We start from the raw sequence: 22604 nt of genomic DNA on the forward strand, positions 1-22604 counted from the left end.
TACAGTATATTAAAAAACAAAAAGAGCTGTAAAGAGATGAACAATGCCAGCTAACCTTGTGAACACCTCTAGCCACCCTGTCCTCTAAGGCAAATGTAATGAGCAATATGACCTGTCACAGTGTTTATGTTTTAATGAATCAAAAGCTTTTCAAAGTAAAACATTCCTCTAACCATTGATCTGCTTTTGCTCCCAACAGAGACCATGACGACCGCCACCTCCCCCATCCTGTTGAAATGGGACCCCAAGAGTCTTGAAATCCGCACCCTGACTGTGGAGAGGCTTCTGGAGCCTCTAGTCACACAGGTAGTTAACTAACTGTGATGCAAATGTAACAAAAGAGTAGCCAAAACATTCAAGTTTAAAAGACAATGGGAATCTACTGTCTTACTGAAATTGGTCGATGTCTTTCAATATACGGACTAGAGCTGGGCGATGAATCTCACATTCTTTTTGACCAAATACATCGATGTCAATATTGCGGCGATGTTCTAGGGTTGACTATTGGTGCTTTCACAAAATATTTACACAATGAGAGTTTTGATAAATAATCACCAATAATGTGGATACAATGACTAAGTGGGTAAAGGCAAATAATAAAACAGCTAGTAAGTCTGGTAAGTTCAGAAAATGACACCAGGAAAAGAAATCATATCACGATTTCACGATATCCCAAATCTAAGACGATATCTAGCCTCATAGATCGATTACTTTCTGGTTGCACCTTTGCTGGATCGATTGTTCCAAAGATGTTAAACTGTATTGGGTTACTGCCAAAGACTTGCTCTTGCCATTGACTTTGTTTGGCTTCTCAAGCTGAAGAGATGGCTGAACATGACTTTGGTCACCCTGGCTTATTGTGACTAGGGTTGGATATTGTTTAGATTTTGTGGATTCTGATTCAGAATTTATTTATCTAATTTGGCCCAAATCTTACTGAATCCTGGATCAGATTAAAGTCATTTAATTTACATAAGAAAAAAAGACAAAGAATGTTGTAAAATTCAGCAGATTTAGGGTTCTATGACACAATTTTCACCTGACTCAGAACATCTGTGAAATGTTTGTAAGGTCTAGGATTAGGGTCAAGTCTCGGAAGGGCTTACAAAGCAGTATGTATATCTTCCAAAGCATAACTGTTTTTAGATTGATTATTGTTCTCACGGGCACCTGAATGTACTATCAACTGTATTACATTGCAACAATAACTTAACTATAATGCCTAACCAATCAATTATGATATGCTGTTTGCAGTGACAATTTACCTATCTCAAGCAATGTTAAATCTTTGCAAGTTCATTTTAATTCTGTGCTGCCATGAGGAGTAGTTCTTAGATCGGGCCCAAAACATCAAGCCTCACCCTACCCGAGCCCGTGCACGTTGTGTCTGAGCCCGGCCCGACACATTAACTTTAATTATGAGCCCGAGCCCGATTTAAACCCGACAATTTTTTAATACGTGGGCCGTTATAACTGACGTTCTCAACTACAATTCCGAGTTGTTTGAACTACAGAAATCTGTTTAGAATTATCTTAATAAATACCGGTAATGCAACAAGGACGAAGCATGTAAACTGCGCTGTTTGTTTATTCAGAATGGAATGGATCGCCAATCGATCCGAATGAAGAAACGTAAAAGTAAAAACTCGACCCTAGCTCCCTCAGCCGAATAGTGTGGGTAACAGATCATGGCAGCAACATAATCAAAACCCTGGAACCATATAGGAGACTTTCTTGTCTCGATCACCTAATTAATACTGTCCTTCGCCACGGTCTGCATGCTGACGCACTGGCCGACAACAGTGCTGCAGTTGGGGAGACACGATGTAGCACAGTTTACCTCACACTCAAGTCAGTGCAGGACATAGCCTACACCCAGAGCTATGGGAGAAGCTGGAGAGGCTTGCTCCCCACCGAATAAGGCTAATAAATTAATGATTAAAAAAACACAAATGCTTGATGAAGGGCCCGGCTTGGCCTGGCCCGATCATAGCGGCGTAAAATATCGGCCCGGTTCGGGTTCGGGCTCGGGCTCGGGCAGATAATCTAAACTCTACTGAGGAGTAACCAATGTCTACCTGAAAGGCACTGTAAGAAACGAACACATTCAGAAATATAAAAAGCTTTGGAAGGTAAATAGAAAGTTTTTAAGAAATCCCACTACAAATTTATTGTAAGCAGACTTACTCAAAATAGTCGCAAAATGAACACAGACTCCAGGTGGGACTGTACCTATTTATTGTAGAAAGACATGCTTGGCTACTATTCCGTTTTTTTCAAAATGCTGTCACTACCCGATGTGAGTCGAGTGCAGATGTGAGTTGCGCATGCTCAGATTTAAATGGTTTACGGCATAACGCCAAGGGATCCGGATCCGGCAAACGTTTTAGCTATGATTGTTTGATTGCTGAATGCCATTCAAGTGACAGCCTTTGTTGTGTTTGATTGCTAACTTGTAGCCAGCAGTGAACGAACTTCGTTATGTAGGTCCATTTTTATTGTATTGACATTACAGAAGTCTCTCGTTAGCAGGTTCTTGTAGGCTACTTCAGCCTCTAAACTGACATCTAGAACTGACATCAGGGATCATGCCGTGAAAATGTGATGCCTTAGGCTAAATAATAAATTACTGCTTTGTATTGTACCTATCTCATTATTCTGTGGCTAACAGCAAAACAGATCTGCGTGAAATCTGGTCATTGTCGGAAAGTGACGCATGCACAACTCACATCTGCACTCGACTCACATCGGGTAGTGACAGTGTCTTCATAAAGCTGCTTCATTGCAGGTAATGGCTGACCCACTGAAAGTGGTGGATATTAGATTTGGAAAGGCTAGATTTACTCAAAGCCTGGGACTCAGAACACAGTCTGTTTACTCTTTGGTCCCCTAGAGAATGTATTGTATTGTAGATTGATTGTAGACTTTTTGCCAGCTTTACCTGTTACAGCAGTAATACGCAGCCCTTTTATCTCCTATTGTCAACTTTTTGTTTGCTTTCTTTTGTAAACAAAAGATTACTATAGTGTCTGGGTTTATCTGAATTTACACACAAAACCCTCATAGCTGTATACTCTTATTACTCTTATTTGACTTAGAAATGCGACTAAGTCGTTGTTTTGAATCATGAGGAAGTCTCAAATCTTAACACTCAATTCCACAAGTCATTAAGCATTCTTCACCAAATTAAATTAAGGCACCAACAGAACATGATCTGTTAAACTTTTCAGCAAATAACAGTCACACAGCGATGCTTAATAAACCTTGCCTTTATTACTTTTTTAAATGTATTCAAATATAATACATGGGTAGCCTCAGTAAACAACAAAATACAAAAGCTGTTGTGCAGTTACAAATTAAATTAGATGTATGCTGTTTTTAAAATAAGAAATCAGTCCCTTCAGGAATTCGCAATGTCACGATCGCAACAATTCACGCAAATTCAACCAATCACCGTGAATTCGGTGCAACTCGCAATTTTGACCAATCACCGCAACTTTACCGCAAATTTGACCAATAACCAGAGTTTCCCGCGACTTCAACCAATCACAGCAGTCCCACGTGTCAGACTTTGTATCAGTATGTGACTCTGAGAACCACTGACCAAGCGGGAGTGAGAACGGGTTGACATAACAAATGCACGTCGCCAAATTCATTTCCTTGTTTTTGATATGAAGACGAGACGTGTGTGACTCGAACATCTCACATTTACCAACCAAACGTACAGCGAAAGATCGTGCAAAACATTTCAGACCGTTCTGCTAACCTGTAAACATTTTAACATTAATGTACGCTGTAACGTTTTTTACTCTAAAGTCGCTGTAAACTGCTGCTGTTTCAGTCCTGTCGGCTCTCTGCAGCAGGCGGGGCTGCAGCTCTGTTCCTCCCCGCGACTGACGCACACACACACACAAACACACACGGTGGATGCAGGAAATACCGGAGATGAGACGTAGCCTACAGGATGACCTAAATTGAGGACAGCCATGCTCGTTATTGTGTGTGCAATGATAAGTTAAAGTCCAATAAGTAACGTTACTTTTCAAACCGTATGAATGTGTGGCCCAGCCCAGGCCAGGATAGGAAATTAACTAACAATGTAAAGATCAACAAGCCACTGACAGATATGTTCAAATTTGATAATTTTTGTCTTAATTTCACCAGCCATTTTCATATTATACCAACATTTGCAGCATCCTGAGCCTTTTTGTTAAGGTTACTAGTAAAACTCTGAGTAGTTTTATAAAAAATTTCTCTCGCAACTTCATTGCAACAAAAATACAAAAGACATTGCAACTTTTATCCCAATTTTTTACAAAAGCTCCTGCAAAATAAGGCATTTTGGGCCACAACAATCTCAAATAAAGGCCGCGAAATCCTGGAGGGACTGAGAAATGAAAGTGCTGAACTCAACAAAACAAATTCCGGCAGTGCAAGCATAAGCAGGGATTGATCTTATTTTCATGAAATATAATGTCTTTCTCTAAGTATTTCTAAAGGCTTTCTATAGTAACCCAATCTTCTGTTTTAATAGATATGTCATAAGTAAAGAAGGTTGGGTAGGGTAATACTCAAGGTCATTTGAGTCATACGGCTCCAAGTAAAATCACAAATCATTTGTGTTAAAGTCTAAGTTGAGTTGCAACCCTTTTTGATAATTTAAAGTCGTGTTGAAATTGTAACCAGTACATCTGACTCAGGTTTAGGTCATGTGACTCAAGTCCAGGCTCTCATTCAATTTGCGTTCTGCTTTTCTTGTTTGGTGAAACTGACAAATGCTATCCATTACACCAGAGAAATGCAGGCTTTGGGGGTAAAATCTCTTCAGTGTTATGTTTGTATCAAATGAGCCAACATACCACAGAAAGGACTGTCTTGCTTTTGAATAGGATTTATGCAGGCATGCATCACTTGTTGAAGTCACTAAATCAGCACAGTACATGGCAGCATTTGGTGCTGACATGTAACATGCTCAAGTGAATATCCTTATCATCCTTGATACCATAATTGTACTTGACTTGCCTGCTTGATTTTTTTATTGCTTGATTTTTGCTGAAACAGCACATTTTGTGCCAGGCAAAGTGAAGTTCATGGCAAGTCATCAACATAGTAATAAGAGCACATCAATGGCTGAATCAGTTGAGAATGTGTTTACTCCTCATTCATTTTATAGGATTTCTAAGCTTGAGTTATTGCCGGCCATCCGTCTCCTCATCCCTGCCTGTATAACTTTATGGGTTTTGGGCTTATTTGCTGTAATTGGATTACATAAAAACTTCCAATGAACCACCATTACTGTTTGCTTGGAAGAAAACCCAGACATACATTTTTCAGTTAGCATCGTCACCCTTGTTTAAATGGCATTGGCATCAATTATCTTAACAAACTTTAAAAAACTATATACTCTAATTTTAGGCAGTATATAAAATCCAACTCTGTTGTTTTCCATTCAGACTTGCATTGTGTGCAGTCTATCACACATCCGTGTTTGTTTCTGATGAGTAGTCATCAGAGTGACAGGTTGGTAATTGCTTAATGTTAGCAGGATGAAAGGCTGATGAGCTTCCTCTCTTGACACATAGTGATCATTATTAATTATTTTCTATAGCAATATCTGACTGCTTTCACATCAAATCATGGGTCTGATGACCAAACTGTTATATCGAAAATGGCTTCTTCCTTATGACATCCTAATTTCTCTTTATTGAATTAAATGTCACTGTTTTTGCAGAAGTGATCCCTGGATTTTTTTTACAGACAGCTTCATTCTGAGCGTGTGAACTCCCAACACAATTCTTATCGATTTAGCCAAAAGAGAAATAATTCAGATGCAGGTCTTTTGCCAAACAGGTCTAGAAATAATAAACATCCGATCCTTTCAGTGCTGTGATCTAGGGAAGTATTACTAGAAGTTAATTGACATTGAGTTTTAAACTGAGAAATCTTGTGGTATTTGCCTTAGAACTACTTTATGTTAAATTATCTGTAACTTTATTTGCTCTCTCCATCTGACTGTTACCTCTCTAAATTGATGGATACAACAGTTGATTGATTGATGATTTACCATCCATTGTAATGCAAAGTAATAGTAAAACGCTGCAACATAGATGATATTGGGGAAAAATGCATTTACTACACACCAATGAGAATAAGCACAACAGCCAACTATGGTAGTTTATCTTTACTGCAATTGCATTGGAAGTGAAAAGCATTTTAGAATATGAACGAGACACTGATTGTTTTTTCCTGTCAATTTAAATGATTCAATGTTTTTGGATGGAATAAAAGGTTGCCTCAGGGGGATAGACAAACAGGCTCGTCCTGACACTGCTTGAGATTGCAGGCTCATTTATCATGACCAAGCTTTTCTCACCACTGCTGGAGTACTGGGCAAGTCCATAGCTAATAACACCGACGGGCTTACTTTATCACTGCGTATGAAGGCAGCATGCCTCTGATATAGTAAACATTTTTTTTACTGCAGGCGGTAGCAATATTTCTTGAAAGAATTATAGGAGGTAGCCTAGAGAGGCAGGTGGAAAAAAAAAAAAAAAACAGGTACTCGAAGTTGGGCTGTTTTAATTTACTACGGCCTAGACTTTATATATGTTGTTATGGAAATGTCCAGGCACTGAACAGAAAACAGTTGGCCATAATAATGTATTTGGTTATAAAAAGTGGAAAGGCTTTGATATCCACAGAAAATGATGTCAGAACTTTGGCACTGGGCAAACTTTTAACTCACAGGCAGTCATTGGATACTCTTATGCAGTGTTGTTGTGGCTCTTCCTATTATGTACATATTAATATGACAGTTTGAATTAAACTGTTGACATGTGAAAATGTACAGCATTTCACTTTCCAAGACACTGTTAACTTCTTTGGAATGAGGGTCAGTAATTATGTGTTACACGCATGGTCTTGATAGTTAAAAAGGTAACATGTCATGCAAATTTTGGAAACAAGTTACATTGCTTGTTTTTTATTCCTTTTATTGAAAGAAAACATTATACTATCCTTTATGGAAGGAGAAAATATGCTCAAAAATTTCTGACGGACTAATTTCTGTCTAGCCAGTGAAATGTAATACCAACATTTGGGTGATAAAACATGGTTGTATCCAATAAAATATACATGTATTTACAAAAATAAATAAATACATTGCATCCCATTAGTCATCATTGCACAGATTTGTCTTGGTGTGTGTCCTGCTGATACAGTAGATTTGCATTTCTGGTAAATATCATGTAGTGTGTCTCCTGTAATCGTTAATGAGGTACATAAAAACTCTCCAACCCAAATATTCAGCGTGAGGCTTCATCAAAGCTTGCAAATAAGCAAATAAGTCTTTCTTTATATGTGCTTGCTTTGCTTTATTTGTTGTGTGTGCGTATTGGACTTCCCTTTCGAGGAACAACTGAGGACAACTATAAATATTCCATTTAATACAAAAAATAGAGACAGCCAGCGGAATGCTTTAATGAAGTATAGTCAAGTATAATAGTCAATAGTTCTTGCCAAATATGACTGCAACTTGTCATGACGATGGTTACAAATAATAACCCAGTCATAGTTAAGATTAAACATTCAGTTGTTACATCCCCCCTGACTGTTTAATCCTGAAGAGGCAGCATTATCCAATATTTTTAAGAAAAGCACAGATTAGAGAAAAGTCCAAAGTAAGTCCGTTTGTTTTTCTTTCCAATACATTAATTATTTCATGACCCCTCAGATTTATCTGACCCATTAATGGAACTTAGCCTACCTTTTACTTAAGTGGAATTTTGAATGCAGGACTTTTACTTATTATTATTATTTTACGTATCTTTACATTGTTGTATTGGTACTTTTACTCACTGTAAGTAAAGGATCTGAGTACTTGAAAACATGACATGAGTACCCAAGCAAAGTGGATTTAACCCCTTATTTTTCTGTCCTAATTTCACCTCTTGGATGGGATTTCCACCAATGGGATGTTTATTCATTGACATGACATTCTGCTTCCATGTGATGCAGGAAAGAGCCTCTATGCTGCACTGTCTGTACAGTTTGCTGGACCAGAGAGGGCTATCAAATAATGTCCTAGTTATGGTTTCTTTCTTTCAGGGGTCTATGATTTGCATGGATTTATTCATGGTGAGTATTCATGCCAACCTCGTCAGTGCAACTTTCTTCTCTTACTGAATGTTTGATCGCAGAGGTCATCTCTTATGTATTAGCTTTGCATATTAACAGAGCGGGAAGATGGTCTGTGCTACATGCACAGCTGATTCTGGTCCAGCACTGTATGAACTTCTTCATATGTAAATAATTGACAATTAGGACCTGTATTACTGTATGATAATTGTGCAGCCACTGCAGGTGATTGGTTCTATTTCATTGTCACATGGGTAAAAGCGAACACTGGATTGATAACGAAGGCCTTTAGGAGTTCATGACCCCTCAGATTTACCTTGTGACCCTTTAAAGAGGCCTGACCCCTAGGTTGGAAACCACCACTGTATATCAACTTTCACTTTTGATACTTTTGGTACATTTTAATGATAATACTTTAGTATAATAATAAAATAACTTAGTGTATTAAACCTAGTAGTATAATATTAATAGAACTTAGGAACATACCTTTACTTAGGTGTGATTTTGAATCTACTTCTTCCACCACTCTACCATAAATGTATACACTATCAAGTCCAGCTTTGAGAGCAGACAAGAACTCAGAACGAAAGAGTGACAATGAGGAATATAGTTTACCAGACAACATAACATGAATAAGGCGCTGCTTGTCTATATTCACATTAATCATTGATTAGTTGTGTTTGGGAATCACAGCGAAACAGTATTGTTGTGTCCTTGGTATATTGGCATATTGACTTCCAAGCCTGGTAATGGGCTAGCAGGGCACCTGAAGGGCAGAGTTTGCTGTCAGCAGTGGATGCTCTAACCCCCTTTGTTTTTGTATATCATCCAAGTCCAAAGTTTGGCTCCTAGTATTGGTTGGCACTTGGCGCACACACACACACACACACACACACACACACACACACACACACACACACACACACTCTAGTCAAGGGGCTTAACATAAAGGGAGGGGAGACGACAGCGGCAAGAGGATTAAGGCTTCATGCTGCATCACTGTCATAATCCATTAAGCTAGCGGAAAAGCAGGAAGCCTGGACCTCAAACATACACTTTTTCGAGGCAAGAAGGGACACTATACTTTTCCTAAAAGTTTTTTTATTGAATCCACAGTCGCTCTTAAAGGTTGGAAAGTAATCATCATTTTAGGAATATGACGACAGCTTGTTGACAACAGTAGCATCTAATGACTTTAGGTAATCTCAGAATAGGGATTTTAATTTAAAGTTTTTTTTCTGACTGACAGCCGACCCTTGTTAATCGATCATTAACCATTAACCTGCCAGGCAGGCAACGAATTTCCCAGTTTACCAGTCCCAGTTCACTAGTTTTAAAGATTTGAAGATGTGAAGTCCTCCACTCTTTGTACTATTTTCTATCCCTTGTTTGAATTTGGATGACAGTATTTCTAAGAGGCTTTGAACCCTGTGAGAGTCAGTGGTGTTCAAAGACAGTCTGGATCCCTTGATTCTTGGCATACTTCTCATCGAACACTTTCCATGTTACAGGAAGCAATCCGTAGTTTAAGCTGGAAGAGGTGACAGCAAAGAAATTAATTGGACAGCTAGAAAACAGTGACATCTTTACAAGGCATATAGTTTACAGATAATTTGACACCAGTGTAATATTAAGGAAATACAATTTTTCAAGATTTTGTTTTCCACAATAATGTTACAGTTCAAATTTGATATAATACTCACACAAATGGTTGACTTTTTAATCAAAGTTTGCAATAATGAGAAATCCAACCTAAAACAGTGTAAGATACAATCTAATGTTGGTAATACACTTAAATCTAAGTTGATTTAACATACAGGCACCACAAATAAAATTTGATTTTGCTCTCTTCCATCTTTGGTTTCATAATGTAATACATTTGGTCTCTTTTATTGTTGCCTCGCATGATATCGTGACATGAACTCAGTTCTCAGATGTCTCGCACACCTGCTCCCCTGAAAATGTTTAGTCTGTTTCTTTGTTGGGCTCCACAATGAACATTTAAGATATTTTTGCATCATAGTAAATTCTCATAATTATGAATGCATGCAACACTAATGTTTTTGTAATGCACCTCATGGGCATGACACCCAAATGTAGACTCCTGAATCTTCTTGCCATTTGTCATTCTTATTTCTTCTCAACTTAACATCTACATGCATTTGATATTTCGACTTAAATAAAGTTATCTAGGCCTAGTTCATTTTGTAGTGGTTATATTGAATGGACAAATGGTAAACATATGGCTGTTACCTATGCAAAACCACTTGCTTTATGGTGATTGTGTACACACACACACACACAATTGAAACTGATGTCCTGAGACAGGTGATGATTGTATATACTTTATTTGTACACAGTAGTATGATAAGGATGACAGCTGTGTCATTATGCAGTGTGCCCCGTTAGCTTCTGTCTTCTCATTACCTCTGCCAGTGCCTCAGGGTCAGTACAGGATCTTGTGAAACACACATTCATCTGTCTTCAGGCTCTATCTTCTGACACCTTGCTATGTCAGCATATGGCTTGCCCCAGGGTTCTGAACAGCAGCCATGCACAGATGCTGGTTGTTTGCGCTTGCTCTGCTTTTCTACCATAGAAAATACATCACATCAGAACAGATTGCCTTAGAAACACAACCCTCCTGGTTTTAGCACAAACTTAACTAGCCCCTATGCTGCCTAGTCAAAAGCAATCATATTGTTGTTATTTATGGCTTAAGCCACAAAAAGAAACTGCACTATAAATACATTTCATAGTATTTACTCTTAATACATGTGAGTGGACTGCACTCACGCTGTTAGACACTTAGACAAAAATGCACTTTTCAAGATTTCCAATGACTAAATGACTTCATATAAATTAAGATATAAATCAAACTAAGAATTTTGATGCAATTTTTTCATCAGTTGATCAAAACTGACATTCCTCACTCGCTTTGTGTTTTCTTCCCGTCGACCATGCACTTGTCTGTTTCGCCAGTTTATAAAGCATGAAGTATAAATGATCACCCAGTTCTGTTTTACACCTTCTAGACAACTTCATTCCAACTCATTACCACTAGTTTTACACTTATTTTTGGAATGTATGGTGAATAAACTTCATTTATATGAAATAATACCTAATTGTGGGGTAAAATAAGCATAAATTATGAATTATTTTCATTACAGTTAAGATCAGATGAATCTGTCTGTGGATAATCACTGACCGGTATACAGGTGCTGGTCATATAATTAGAATATCATGAAAAAGTTGATTTATTTCAGTAATTCCATTAAAAAAGTGAAACTTGTATAATGTATACATTCATTCACACAGACTGATATTTCAATTGTTTATTTCTTTTAATTTTGATGATTATAACTGACAACTAATGAAAACCCCAAATTCAGTGTCTCAGAAAATTTGAATATTGTGACAAGGTTCAATATTGAAGACACCTGGTGTCACACTCTAATCAGCTAATTAACTCAAAACACCTGCAAAGGCCTTTAAATGGCCTCTCAGTCTAGTTCTGTAGGCTACACAATCATGGGGAAGACTGCTGACAGCTGTCCAAAAGACGACCATTGACACCTTGCACAAGGAGGGCAAGACACAAAAGGTCATTGCTAAAGCGGCTGACTTTGAGAACAGAGCTCTGTGTCCAAGCACATTAATAGAGAGGCGAAGGGAAGGAAAAGATGTGGTAGAAAAAAGTGTACAAGCAATAGGGATAACCGCACCCTGGAGAGGATTGTGAAACAAAACCCATTCAAAAATGTGGGGGAGATTCACAAAGAGTGGACTGCAGCTGGAGTCAGTGCTTCAAGAACCACCACGCACAGACGTATGCAAGACATGGGTTTCAGCTGTCGCATTCCTTGTGTCAAGCCACTCTTGAACAAGACACAGCGTCGGAAGCGTCTCGCCTGCGCTAAAGACAAAAAGGACTGGACTGCAGCGGTCCAAAGTTATGTTCTCTGATGAAAGTAGATTTTGCATTTCCTTTGGAAATCAAGGTCCCAGAGTCTGGAGGAAGAGAGGAGAGGCACAGAATCCACGTTGCTTGAAGTCCAGTGTAAAGTTTCCATAGTCAGTGATGGTTTGGGTGCCATGTCATCTGCTGGTGTTGGTCCACTGTGTTTTCTGAGGTCCAGGGTCAACGCAGCCATCTACCAGGAAGTTTTAGAGCACTTCACGATTCCTGCTGCTGACCAACTTTATGGAGATGCAGATTTCATTTTCCAACAGGACTTGGCACCTGCACACAGTGCCAGAGCTACCAGTACCTGGTTTAAGGACCATGGTATCCCTGTTCTTAATTGGCCAGCAAACTCGCCTGACCTTAACCCTATAGAATATCTATGGGGTATTGTGAAGAGGAAGATGCGATGCGCTAGACCCAACAATGCAGAAGAGCTGTAGGCTACCATCAGAGCAACCTGGGCTCTCATAACACCTGAGCAGTGCCACAGACTGATCGACTCCATGCCACACAGCATTGCTGCAGTAATTCAGGCAAAAGGAGCCCCAACTAAGTATTGAGTGCTGTACATGCTCATACTTTTCAGTTGGCCAACATTTCTAAAAATCCTTTTTTGTATTGGTCTTAAGTAATATTTTAATTATTAATTGGAGATACTGAATTTGGGCTTTTCATTTGTCAGTTATAATCGTCACAATTAAAAGAAATGAACATTTGAAATATATCACTGTGTGATAAATGAATATAATGTACAAATTTCACTTTTTGAATGGAATTACTGACAAATCAACTTTTTCATGATATTCTAATTATATGACCAGCACCTGTATGTTAGTGATTTGTCAGGATACAGTTTTGAAATCATTTTATTTTTAATGGCAGCCAATAATCACACCTGTTGTCTTCCTTGGTCAAAAGTGACCTGGTCTGCTTTACTTGTTTATTAAAGCATAGACAATTATAATTAATCTGGCCAGGTCCTGCTGCAGCAAAGCATCCCCAAACCATGACACTACCACCTCCATGCTTCACAGTTGGTATGAGGTTCTTTTCCTGGAACGCTGTATTCGGTGTGCGCCAAACATGTCCTCTCTTCTGGTGTCCAAATAATTAAATTTTAGGCTCATCTGTCTAAAGAACATTATTCCAGAAGTCCTGTTCTTTGTCTACGTTCTCTCTGGCAAACTTCAGTCTGGCCTTAGGGTTTCTCTTGGAGAGTAAAGGTTTCCTCCTTGCACACCTCCCGTGAAGATTAAACTTGTGCAGTCTCTTTCTGATTGTAGAGGCATGCACTTTCACATCAACAGTCGCCAGAACCTGCTGTAGGTCCCGTGATGATATTTTAGGGGTTTTGGAGACTTCTTTTAGCATCTTGCGGTCTGCTCTCGGGGTGAACTTGCTTGGACAGCCAGACCTGGGCATGTTGGTAGTTGTTTTGAATGTCCTCCACTTGTACACTATTTTCCGGATAGTGGAATGGCTGATTTCAAACTCTTTTGAGATATTTTTAAATCCCTTACCAGACTCATAAGCTGCAACAATCTTCTTTCACTCTCACGTCAACAGTCAGGAGCACACCAAACTGAATGTCTGTGGTTTAAATAGGGCAAGCCTCCTTCAAAATGCTGAGTAACAATGTTCTAATCATCTGCACCTGATGTGATACACCTGTGTGTGATTTCAGGCATTTTAAGTGGGACAAAATGTGGGGGTGTCCTAATTTATTCCTCACCAGAAATTGCATGTTTATTTTATTACATTTTACAGAAAGTTTTAAAAAGTATTTTCTTCAGTTTTACTTGTTTAGTTATATTACATGAATCTCTCAGTATTGTTAAAATTGATATTAAATATCCATATGTTTAAATATGTCAAAAAACACATGTTTTCATAGGGTGTCCTAATTTTGTCACATGACTGTAGTTCTCATCTGCTGTTTGTATGAATGTGTGTGTTTGTAGGGGGTGGGGGTGTATGTGTGTGTGTGTGTGTGTGTGTGTGCATGTGGGTGTTTGTGTGTCTCCGCATGTGCATTCATGTGCGTATGTTCATCTGCTGTAAAGCGCAATAGTGCCCCATTGCACCACCGGGTCAAAATTGACCCAGGAAGACCACAAATGCTATAAAATTAAATAAAACACCCAAAATTCAATGAAAGTAGTGATCATTCATTTTACTTGCGAAGAACGTCATTGGGAATTTGGTTGAAATAAACCCATATTTTTGATAAAGAAACTTTGAAAACGGGTCAAATTTGACCCGAAGACAACAAGAAGGTTAATAAGATTTCCAGCAGTCATTTTTGACTTGTCACAGTAGAAAAACGCTCAAGTGTTACTAACTCACTAATTGATAACATTAATGATGACTCCGTTCTATTTATGTGTCTGTAAGCCATGGCAGTGTGATTGTGAGCCAGCATGGAAGCTACATGGAATTACACCTGTACTTTGCCAACAGTGACATGTCCAATACATCGTCTATCATTGGAGTACAGCTACTTCATAAATCGTATTTCTATTTTAATTTTTTAATTAATTCTATAATTTAAAATACATTAAGTGAAAATAATTAAGTGAAATAATTAGGTATAAGTGAGCTTTTAAACATTCTTGCCTTAATAAAATGTTGATTGTATTGTTTTGTATCCAATGCCAATTTTGCCATTTAGAAACAATGTATTACAAAATAACATTATACTAAAAATTATGTTTACTAATGTTAAAGAAGACAGACACAATCTTCTTGCCAAAGGTGTCACAACAATAAAGGAAAACAATAATCTCTCAGATGTCCACTTTAAACTAAGGTTGTTGCCAACTTTTGAAAAAAATAAATATTGTTTATCTTTATACTTAGTCGGCAGAGTAAATTTGACTGAGGTCTTGAAGAACAAATCATATGCATATTTAATGAGGACATCCTTGGGTAGTTGAATAAAAGCATGTTGCTACCAAATCACTAGACTTTTTCTTAAAATATAATTTTGTTGCAAAATGAAATTCCTTATTTGGGGCAATCCATACTTTGGAGGCTGCATACTTAAAGTATTTTTTTAGATGAGAAAACTTACAGTTTGAAAAGCAAGTGATATACAGTATGGTGTCCTCTTCAGAGTGATAGGAACATCAAGGTTACAGAACAAAAACATGTTGCTTTCATCCTCAGGAACAAAAGGAGATAGTTTCTTTTCTTCTTTTAAAGACAAAGCAAAAGCTTGCACACGCCCACATTTTAAAACCTTCACAGACTAAACTTTTCTTAAGGCTGCAGTTTTCATTATACTTCTTGATATAGTTTACCATGTCACAAGCCCTTATTCCAGAGGGAGAGGGAGAGTTAGAGGGAGGCAATGTTTCTGCATTGATTATTGAATACTGTGTCAGGCATGAGCGCTGTGGGAGCAGCAGATAAGTGTCCAAGGTGCCTTGTAATGTCTGGTAATCTGTAAACCAGGAGACAATATTGTAACAGGCTGCTAGGATACTTTTACTCTCCACCACGTTTTGACTAATCAGATATTTTGTAAACCATCACAAACGCACACTCTTTTACTGTAGTAGTGCCCTGGACTGATACGACTGTGACACAATGCCACTCACACTATGCTGTGAAGATGCTGAGCAGATCTATGGGGGAAATACAACTGATTTATTTGGAAGCTTCAAAGGACTCTGACTGTGAGCCAGCAGGGATCTTGCCTCCTGTTCTGTCATATGTGTGTAACTGAGAGAAAAAGAGTAAGAGGATGAAGGGGAAAGGGGCAGACAGATAATCTGAGATTCTGATTGTTTGTATATTTGGCTGGTATCAAGAAAATGAGTGTTGTTTCTCTATTCAGTCTTTTGCACTTTTTAAATTGTCTTTGTGTTACTTTCCCCCACACAACCATCCTCTTCCTATACGACCTATAAACTGGGGTTAACTTGATAAACACTCTTATTACTTTACAGAACAGAAAATACCACAAAACAAGTCAATTTCCATAAATAGTTTACTTGCTGAGCTCAGCTGCGTGGTCTACAGCTCTCCATCCAGTTTTGTTTCACTTTGCTGAGTTTAGTATTTACTTAGAGGTAGAGTTAGTGTTCACTATACATATTTTGCTATGGTTCCTTTTAGTGCATCATTTGGTAATTCTGTAGGAAGTTGAATCACGTTGGTTGCATAAGATTGAACCCAGTAGTAACTTTAGTTTTTTGTGGTAAATAGTTCATCGTTGCACTGCATGAACCAAATTAATAAAAGTAACCCTGGAAATGTAGTTCTATCAATATGAGCAGATAGAGTGTGCACACAAATTGGTCGTGGTGCTTTAATTCTTGAACTTGGATGAACGGACTAGACTCCATTCTACAAATACTCCTCACAGAGGTATTGTCCATCCTAAATCAATATTAAAATTGTGCTATTCAATCAATTGATTTTTCAATCAATAAATCAGTCAATCAATCTTATTTGCAACATGAAATCATAATGGCGGTACAGTTCCAGTGAAATGTAATCCTATCAGCTCCTTGTGCATGATTTAAAGCAGAATGTGGCTGCCAGATTGGCACACAAAAAAAGAGTCAAGGATGCAGCCAAGTCTCGGCGAAAGGATTCCACAGCTACTGACATCCCGCTGGCCACCCAGCCGACGCCTGCACACTGGCTAGCAGGCTGCCCAGCAGAGAATTCGCAGTCTGTGTTCCTAGTAGGTTCGCAGAGTCGGCAGGAGACTGGCAAGTTTATTTCCTGATGCTGATGAGGGACTCATAGCCACATGCCATTACCGTTCAATGTCAACCACATAAAGCACATCTAATATTTGTAAAATAGACAATTTAGAATACACTTTGCAGAGCTGACGGAGAGGTGAATGGAGGTCTGTGCCTTCTAGTAGGGTTTCTAATGATTTTGTGGAGTAAAGATAACAACAACAATTAACCGACTGTCATATATCACATGTGCTGCGCTCTCCTCTTTTTTTGGGCATTTAAGGCCTTTATTTAGAGGACAGCTGAAGACATGAAAGGAGAGAGAGAGAGAGGGGGGAGATGACATGCAGCAAAGGGCCACAGGTTGGATTCAAACCCGCGGCTGCTACATCGAGGAGTGAACCTCTGTATATGGGCGCACGCTCTACCAGGTGAGCTACCCAGGCGCCCTGCTTTGCTCCCGTCTGGTCATTTTCATTCAGAATATTCTGCATTGAGTTGAACATTTTTCTAATTCGCAATAATGACCGGCTTGCTCTATATTAACCCTTACAAAGTGCCCTCAAAAATACCTTTCATGTACACTACTTCCTGCTAACAATCCTACAATGCAATGCTCTGTATTTTACAGATTCAAAATTACCGTTGAGCGGCTCCACATCTGTCTGAGATGATGCAAAATGATGATGAATAGGAAGTGTGAGAATCTCAATTAATTAGGCCTAGACAGTTTATTATATAGGGAATATAGATTGAGTAAACAAGGAAGTGATTTCGGACACTGTACCAATCATTTGTCAAATCTGTGACCAGGCTAATATTACGATTCTTTGACTACTTGAGCTAATTTCGGGAATCAAAGTTTGCAAACATGACTTTAGACTGTCACAAGTCTCACGGACAGCAAGGGCTAAAGTATTGAAATGTGAATCAAGAGTCAGTGTGACTGTAATGCCAGGTTGAATCTAGTATGATCAATTGTCATGCTCCATGTTTGGTGGGCAGAATTTGGTGTGTGCACCTCTGTATTATCTGCAAGCATTAAAAAAAGGACATTTAGCTGGAGTATACAGTGAGGATGAAATTGTTGCAGACAATTTGACTTTCCTGACAGAGGTTAATGTCAGACAGAGGTTTCTTTTGGGAGGGGAATGTTGATGGACAAATATTGATGGATTACTAAATGTGGAAGGCTTGTGGCGTTGGGAATGAAATATACAGTGAGAGAGATAGTGCTTTACAGTGATCACATTCAGAGGAGGCCAGTAGAGTTACAAGTCCCTTGTTTAGTTTACTGGAGGTGGCCTGCTGCTTGGGAAACAATGATGTTGTGCACACTGTACTGTAGGTATACTACATATCCTATGTTGCTACTACTGTTACATCTCATCTAAACCTTATTGGGCTGTTATATTCTCACACTTTCCTTAAAGCCGTGTTTTCTGTGGATTGCTGCATTGATTTCTTTGACACTCGTCATTGTGACTATATCTCACACTTGAAGCCATTTCAGAAAGAGATTTGAGAAAGCTTTTATGTGCTTCCTCTTTGAAGTGAACAGCATTTGGTATGACATATAGTATGCCATTTGTTGTGAAGATTATGTGAAAACCTCAAGGCACGTCATGCAAAAAGACCCAAGTATAATGAGGACTCATTGGCATTTTTACCGAAGAAATAGACAGTTTTAGCACAAAAATGCAGTAATTTCTCATACTTTTAACTAAGTAAAGGTGGGAAGTTTGAGAGTTCAAAAGAATGCGTTGTTGCTGAAAAGTTCTAATTGGCTAGTATTTCACATTGATTACAAAACCCACTCTCTTGTGCTGCTGTTTTCCTTAGATTAGTTCCCCAAGGTCTAATCGTTGACTCTTTTTTTTTTTCACACATACTAGATGAATGGTATTTTTAGGTATTTCTTGGCAAACAAACAAGTTGTTCTCTACAGAGAACAATGTGCTCCAGCCGATATTTGGATCCAGAGTTTGGCTCCCACAATAGGCTTTGTGGAAGCTGTGTGAGGATTTAAAATGTGTGCAAAATTGTCTTTACAGCCACCTGAAAGACTGTATTGACCCACTCTGTGTAGCTCTATCTACTATGTAAGATAAAATGTCCTGTCATGCCTCAGTAATAGCAAAAAGACATCTGTGGTGGGAATGATAATGCATGAGTGGGATCAAACAGAGTATAGGAACATGGGCTAAGAAGGTTACTAATGAGGAAATAATATGAGCTCTTGAAGCAGAATGAATCTCAGAAGTTCACCTTGTAAAATGTGAGAATCATTGCAGATAAGGCCATTGATTCCACTGGCTCTGCTTTTCTACCGAATCATGTTTTCTTGCCACTATGTGTTATATTACATTATTTATCATAACTTAGAGTAAATAATGTGAGACCTAATGTATACTTGTGTATAACATCTGTGGAAATGCACAGTCCGGATATTAGCGTAAAACGCTACAAAGTTAAAGAAAACTGCATTGCAACCTAGTTAGATAAACCTGACAATTCAGTGAAAATCTATTCGAGTAGGACAAATAAACCAAAAAATATGAACATATTTAACAACCAGCGCCATGTTTTGTAATTCATCAGTTTTCCCTTTTATCCATCAGTTACTTTCTAACATTTATCTTTAGGCTTCAAAACTGTGCATGCTTCCAGGAGGTTTTATGAGGATATGGTTGCCAGGGAGCACGCTGCATGGTTAACAGTGTCAGAGCTTGACACCCTGACACTTCCTGCTAAAAGTCCTCTTTGCCACCCAAAAACCCTAGGTACCAATCGTAATGCTTGCTAATCCTCACTGCTTTGGGCTTCAGCAGTTGTTAACTTCAAAAGATATTTTAAATAATAAAAAAGTGAGCACAGCCTTCAGTGTAAAAAATAATATCTAAGATAGGTTTTTATATACAGCGCTGCAGGATTCTTAGACAGGGCTGTAGTGTCAGTTCACAACTTCAGGAAATTATATGTTTAGATATAAAATATATTTGCATGTGTTTTACTTGTGCAATACGTTTGTGTAGTTATCTGCATTTGAATGTGTATCTGTCTTGACTATATTATATATACTGTGTATTATTTCTACTATGCGAACACCCTATGTGTATCATAGCCTGAAGCCATCACAGCACACACCTTGTGCAAACAGGTTTCTATGGTGATTGATTCACCCACTTGGAAAAATGAAGTGGACCCCACTTGTGTTTGTCCCCTGAGCTTTTGCACACATTATGCACTTTACACATGGGCATAAACAGGCCTCATCAACTATTTAACAGGGAAGGTTATGTATATCACTAACTGTAGGAGGGTGGCAAAGGTTAAAGGAATTTCTCAGGAGCTGTGTTGTACAGTATGGGTGTGAATGATGATGCATGTGTGCAGCTGGCTACGCATGCACACACATACACATGCCTTCCCTAATGTTCGGCAGTTAAAATGCATCACTCATCCGCTGGATGCGAGTCTCAGAGGCGGAAGGTGGAAAATTAAATGGCTACACAGAGCCACAGGGATTTACTACTGAGTGGACAGTCCACTGGCTGGTGCTCTGGAGAGGAAAGGACGCATGGCATTTAATACTATTGATCAGCAATAAAAAGGGGAGGGCAAGGGTAGCATCACCACTGCCGCAGAATAATCACTTATATTACCTGTTAACTCTTTCCGATCTGAGACTAAATGTTGTAGGACTATGAGAATAGTTTGATATCTCATTGCTTTTAAGAAAAAAAAAATCAAACATTGTCAGATTATGTTAAACAGAGAAGGGCTTAAAGTTGTTCAATACTACAATGGAGTTCATGTCTATTTTAGATAAATAAAATAAATATTATCATTCCAGCACCTGTCAGAATCCAATGATGTGCAAATATTTGTTATCCAATCAGCAGTGAGCTTCCATCTCTAAGTTGCAGTGTAAAATCCTGCATACTTGAGCAGGATTTAAAAGCTTGTTTCTGCTTAAGTATGGCTCAGCAATTTTTTGTGGATTTGTTCTCATTGCGCATCTGTGGTTCTGTGTCTTTCTTGCCCAGTGACCGTGTCTTGATGTGCCCCTGTGGTCATTGCTGTGTGCATGTTTCCTTCCTTGCACAATCAATCTTTGGGAACATTTGGAAATGTTCCTCTGGGAGAGTGCTGACCCAGGAATTGCCTATGATCCACAGTAATCAGCTGTCCACATGTTTTGTGCAATATTTGCCATGTCAATATGAGCCCAGACACATTTATTTGTAGTTGGTAGCCTAACAAGTGCTGAATCTGTTTAGCTCGCCAGTTGTTATAGATTTCTTTGTTTGTAATGATTAAAACCTTTTTTTTGCAGACTGTCAGCTTAATCCCCGTGAAGCTCTGCACTCGTGCTCTGAGACCTCACTGGCAGAACTAGTATATGTGTACACGTTTTGATGAAATAAATACAGTTTACCATAAATAACTTCTTTGAAAGTTGCACTTGAATATTGTCAGTGTTCAGGTTCTGATTTAACCATTAATAGCAATGGTGCCCATACTCTCATCTTTTAACATTTTTAACATTTAACACACAACTAGAGCAGTAGTGCTACTGCAAGACAGCACGGCCAGATGCATACAACTGTAGATTAAGGACTAAAACTGAAACATGCATGCACATACCAATGTGAATGTGAATGAATACCTGTCTGCTTCACCAGTGTCGGACTGGCCATCCTCAAGCAAGGCCATTACACACGGCTGCACTATTTATGGCACAAGTAGTGTTGAAAATGAATTCATTACATTACGCTATCATCACCAGAGAGGTAATCAACAATTATTTAGATTACTGAATTCATATTGGAACAAACAGCCCTTTAAATAAAGTTTATAATGTGAATTATGTTACTATGATTCAATTTGGACTTGAATTTTGGATGTATCGTTTGACTTTGATTTGGTCTTTCACCTTATGAACCCAATCGCAATTTGTTGCAGTTTGTTTATGATAACTTCCGGGTGGAAAACTCCTGTGTGCTATACTTACAATTTAATGGCGATGAGCAAACAACTCAATATACTCTCATCTCATCTATCTCAAATGCATGTTTGATGCTTTCATGTGTCAACACTTTCAATAAAATGAGGTTGGAAGTCTAATTTACCGTACCTTTTGGGCCACAGACTAAAGAAAATGACACAACCCAAACTAGCAGTCAGTCTGACCTGAGGTGAGATGTTGCTGTTCGTAACATTAGATTGGTTTATCAAAGAAGCTAGCAAAGCAACACAGTACAGAAAATAAGCACAGACGAAGTGCAGATAGGTCGGACCACCGTGTTTAAAAATGCAGTAGATAAGCCTTATAAAACTAACTTTCTGTCACATTTACTGAAACTGACCCTATGTTCAAGTAGAACTACATGAAGCAGGTAATTTAAAAAAAAAAATCCAGCTCCTCTGGCACCACCTACAGCCTGTAGTGCGATTTGCAAAAATCCACAGCTCCCTGTTCAGATGCTCCAATCAGGACCAGGGAGGATGTCTAACTGCGTGTCAATCACTGCTCAGACACACACATTTCATAGCGTCCTCCCCTCCCCCTTCCCCACGCACGAGCTGCAGATAGGTTTCCACCACTTCCCCCCTCTTCACACGTGCTCATGCACAGCTCTCCCTTGTGGGGGGAGGTGCTTAGGAGACTGTTTGGGCTTAAGCGGAAAGGGGGGAGGGACTGAGAAGTTGTCGATGTTCAAATTTTTTGGCTAAGTCCTAGATCTTCACAATCCTACCTACAGCACCTTTAACTGTATATATTTAAACATTTCAGT

At 38.7% G+C, this 22604-nt stretch overlaps 1 protein-coding gene across 2 annotated transcripts in view; it reads left to right on the forward strand.

Moving 5' to 3' along the window:
• The first annotated feature begins 204 nt into the window (after positions 1-204).
• Positions 205-22604, forward strand: part of ctnna2 (catenin (cadherin-associated protein), alpha 2) — a 306540-nt gene continuing 284140 nt past the window's right edge. For both annotated transcript variants that reach the window (XM_078260893.1, XM_078260901.1), the window contains exon 1: positions 205-306. In XM_078260893.1, coding sequence (XP_078117019.1) covers positions 205-306 — 102 coding nt within the window. The remainder of the gene's footprint in view (positions 307-22604) is intronic.

Source organism: Sander vitreus, chromosome 2 (genome assembly GCF_031162955.1).
Source record: "Sander vitreus isolate 19-12246 chromosome 2, sanVit1, whole genome shotgun sequence".
Classification (NCBI taxonomy): domain Eukaryota; kingdom Metazoa; phylum Chordata; class Actinopteri; order Perciformes; family Percidae; genus Sander; species Sander vitreus.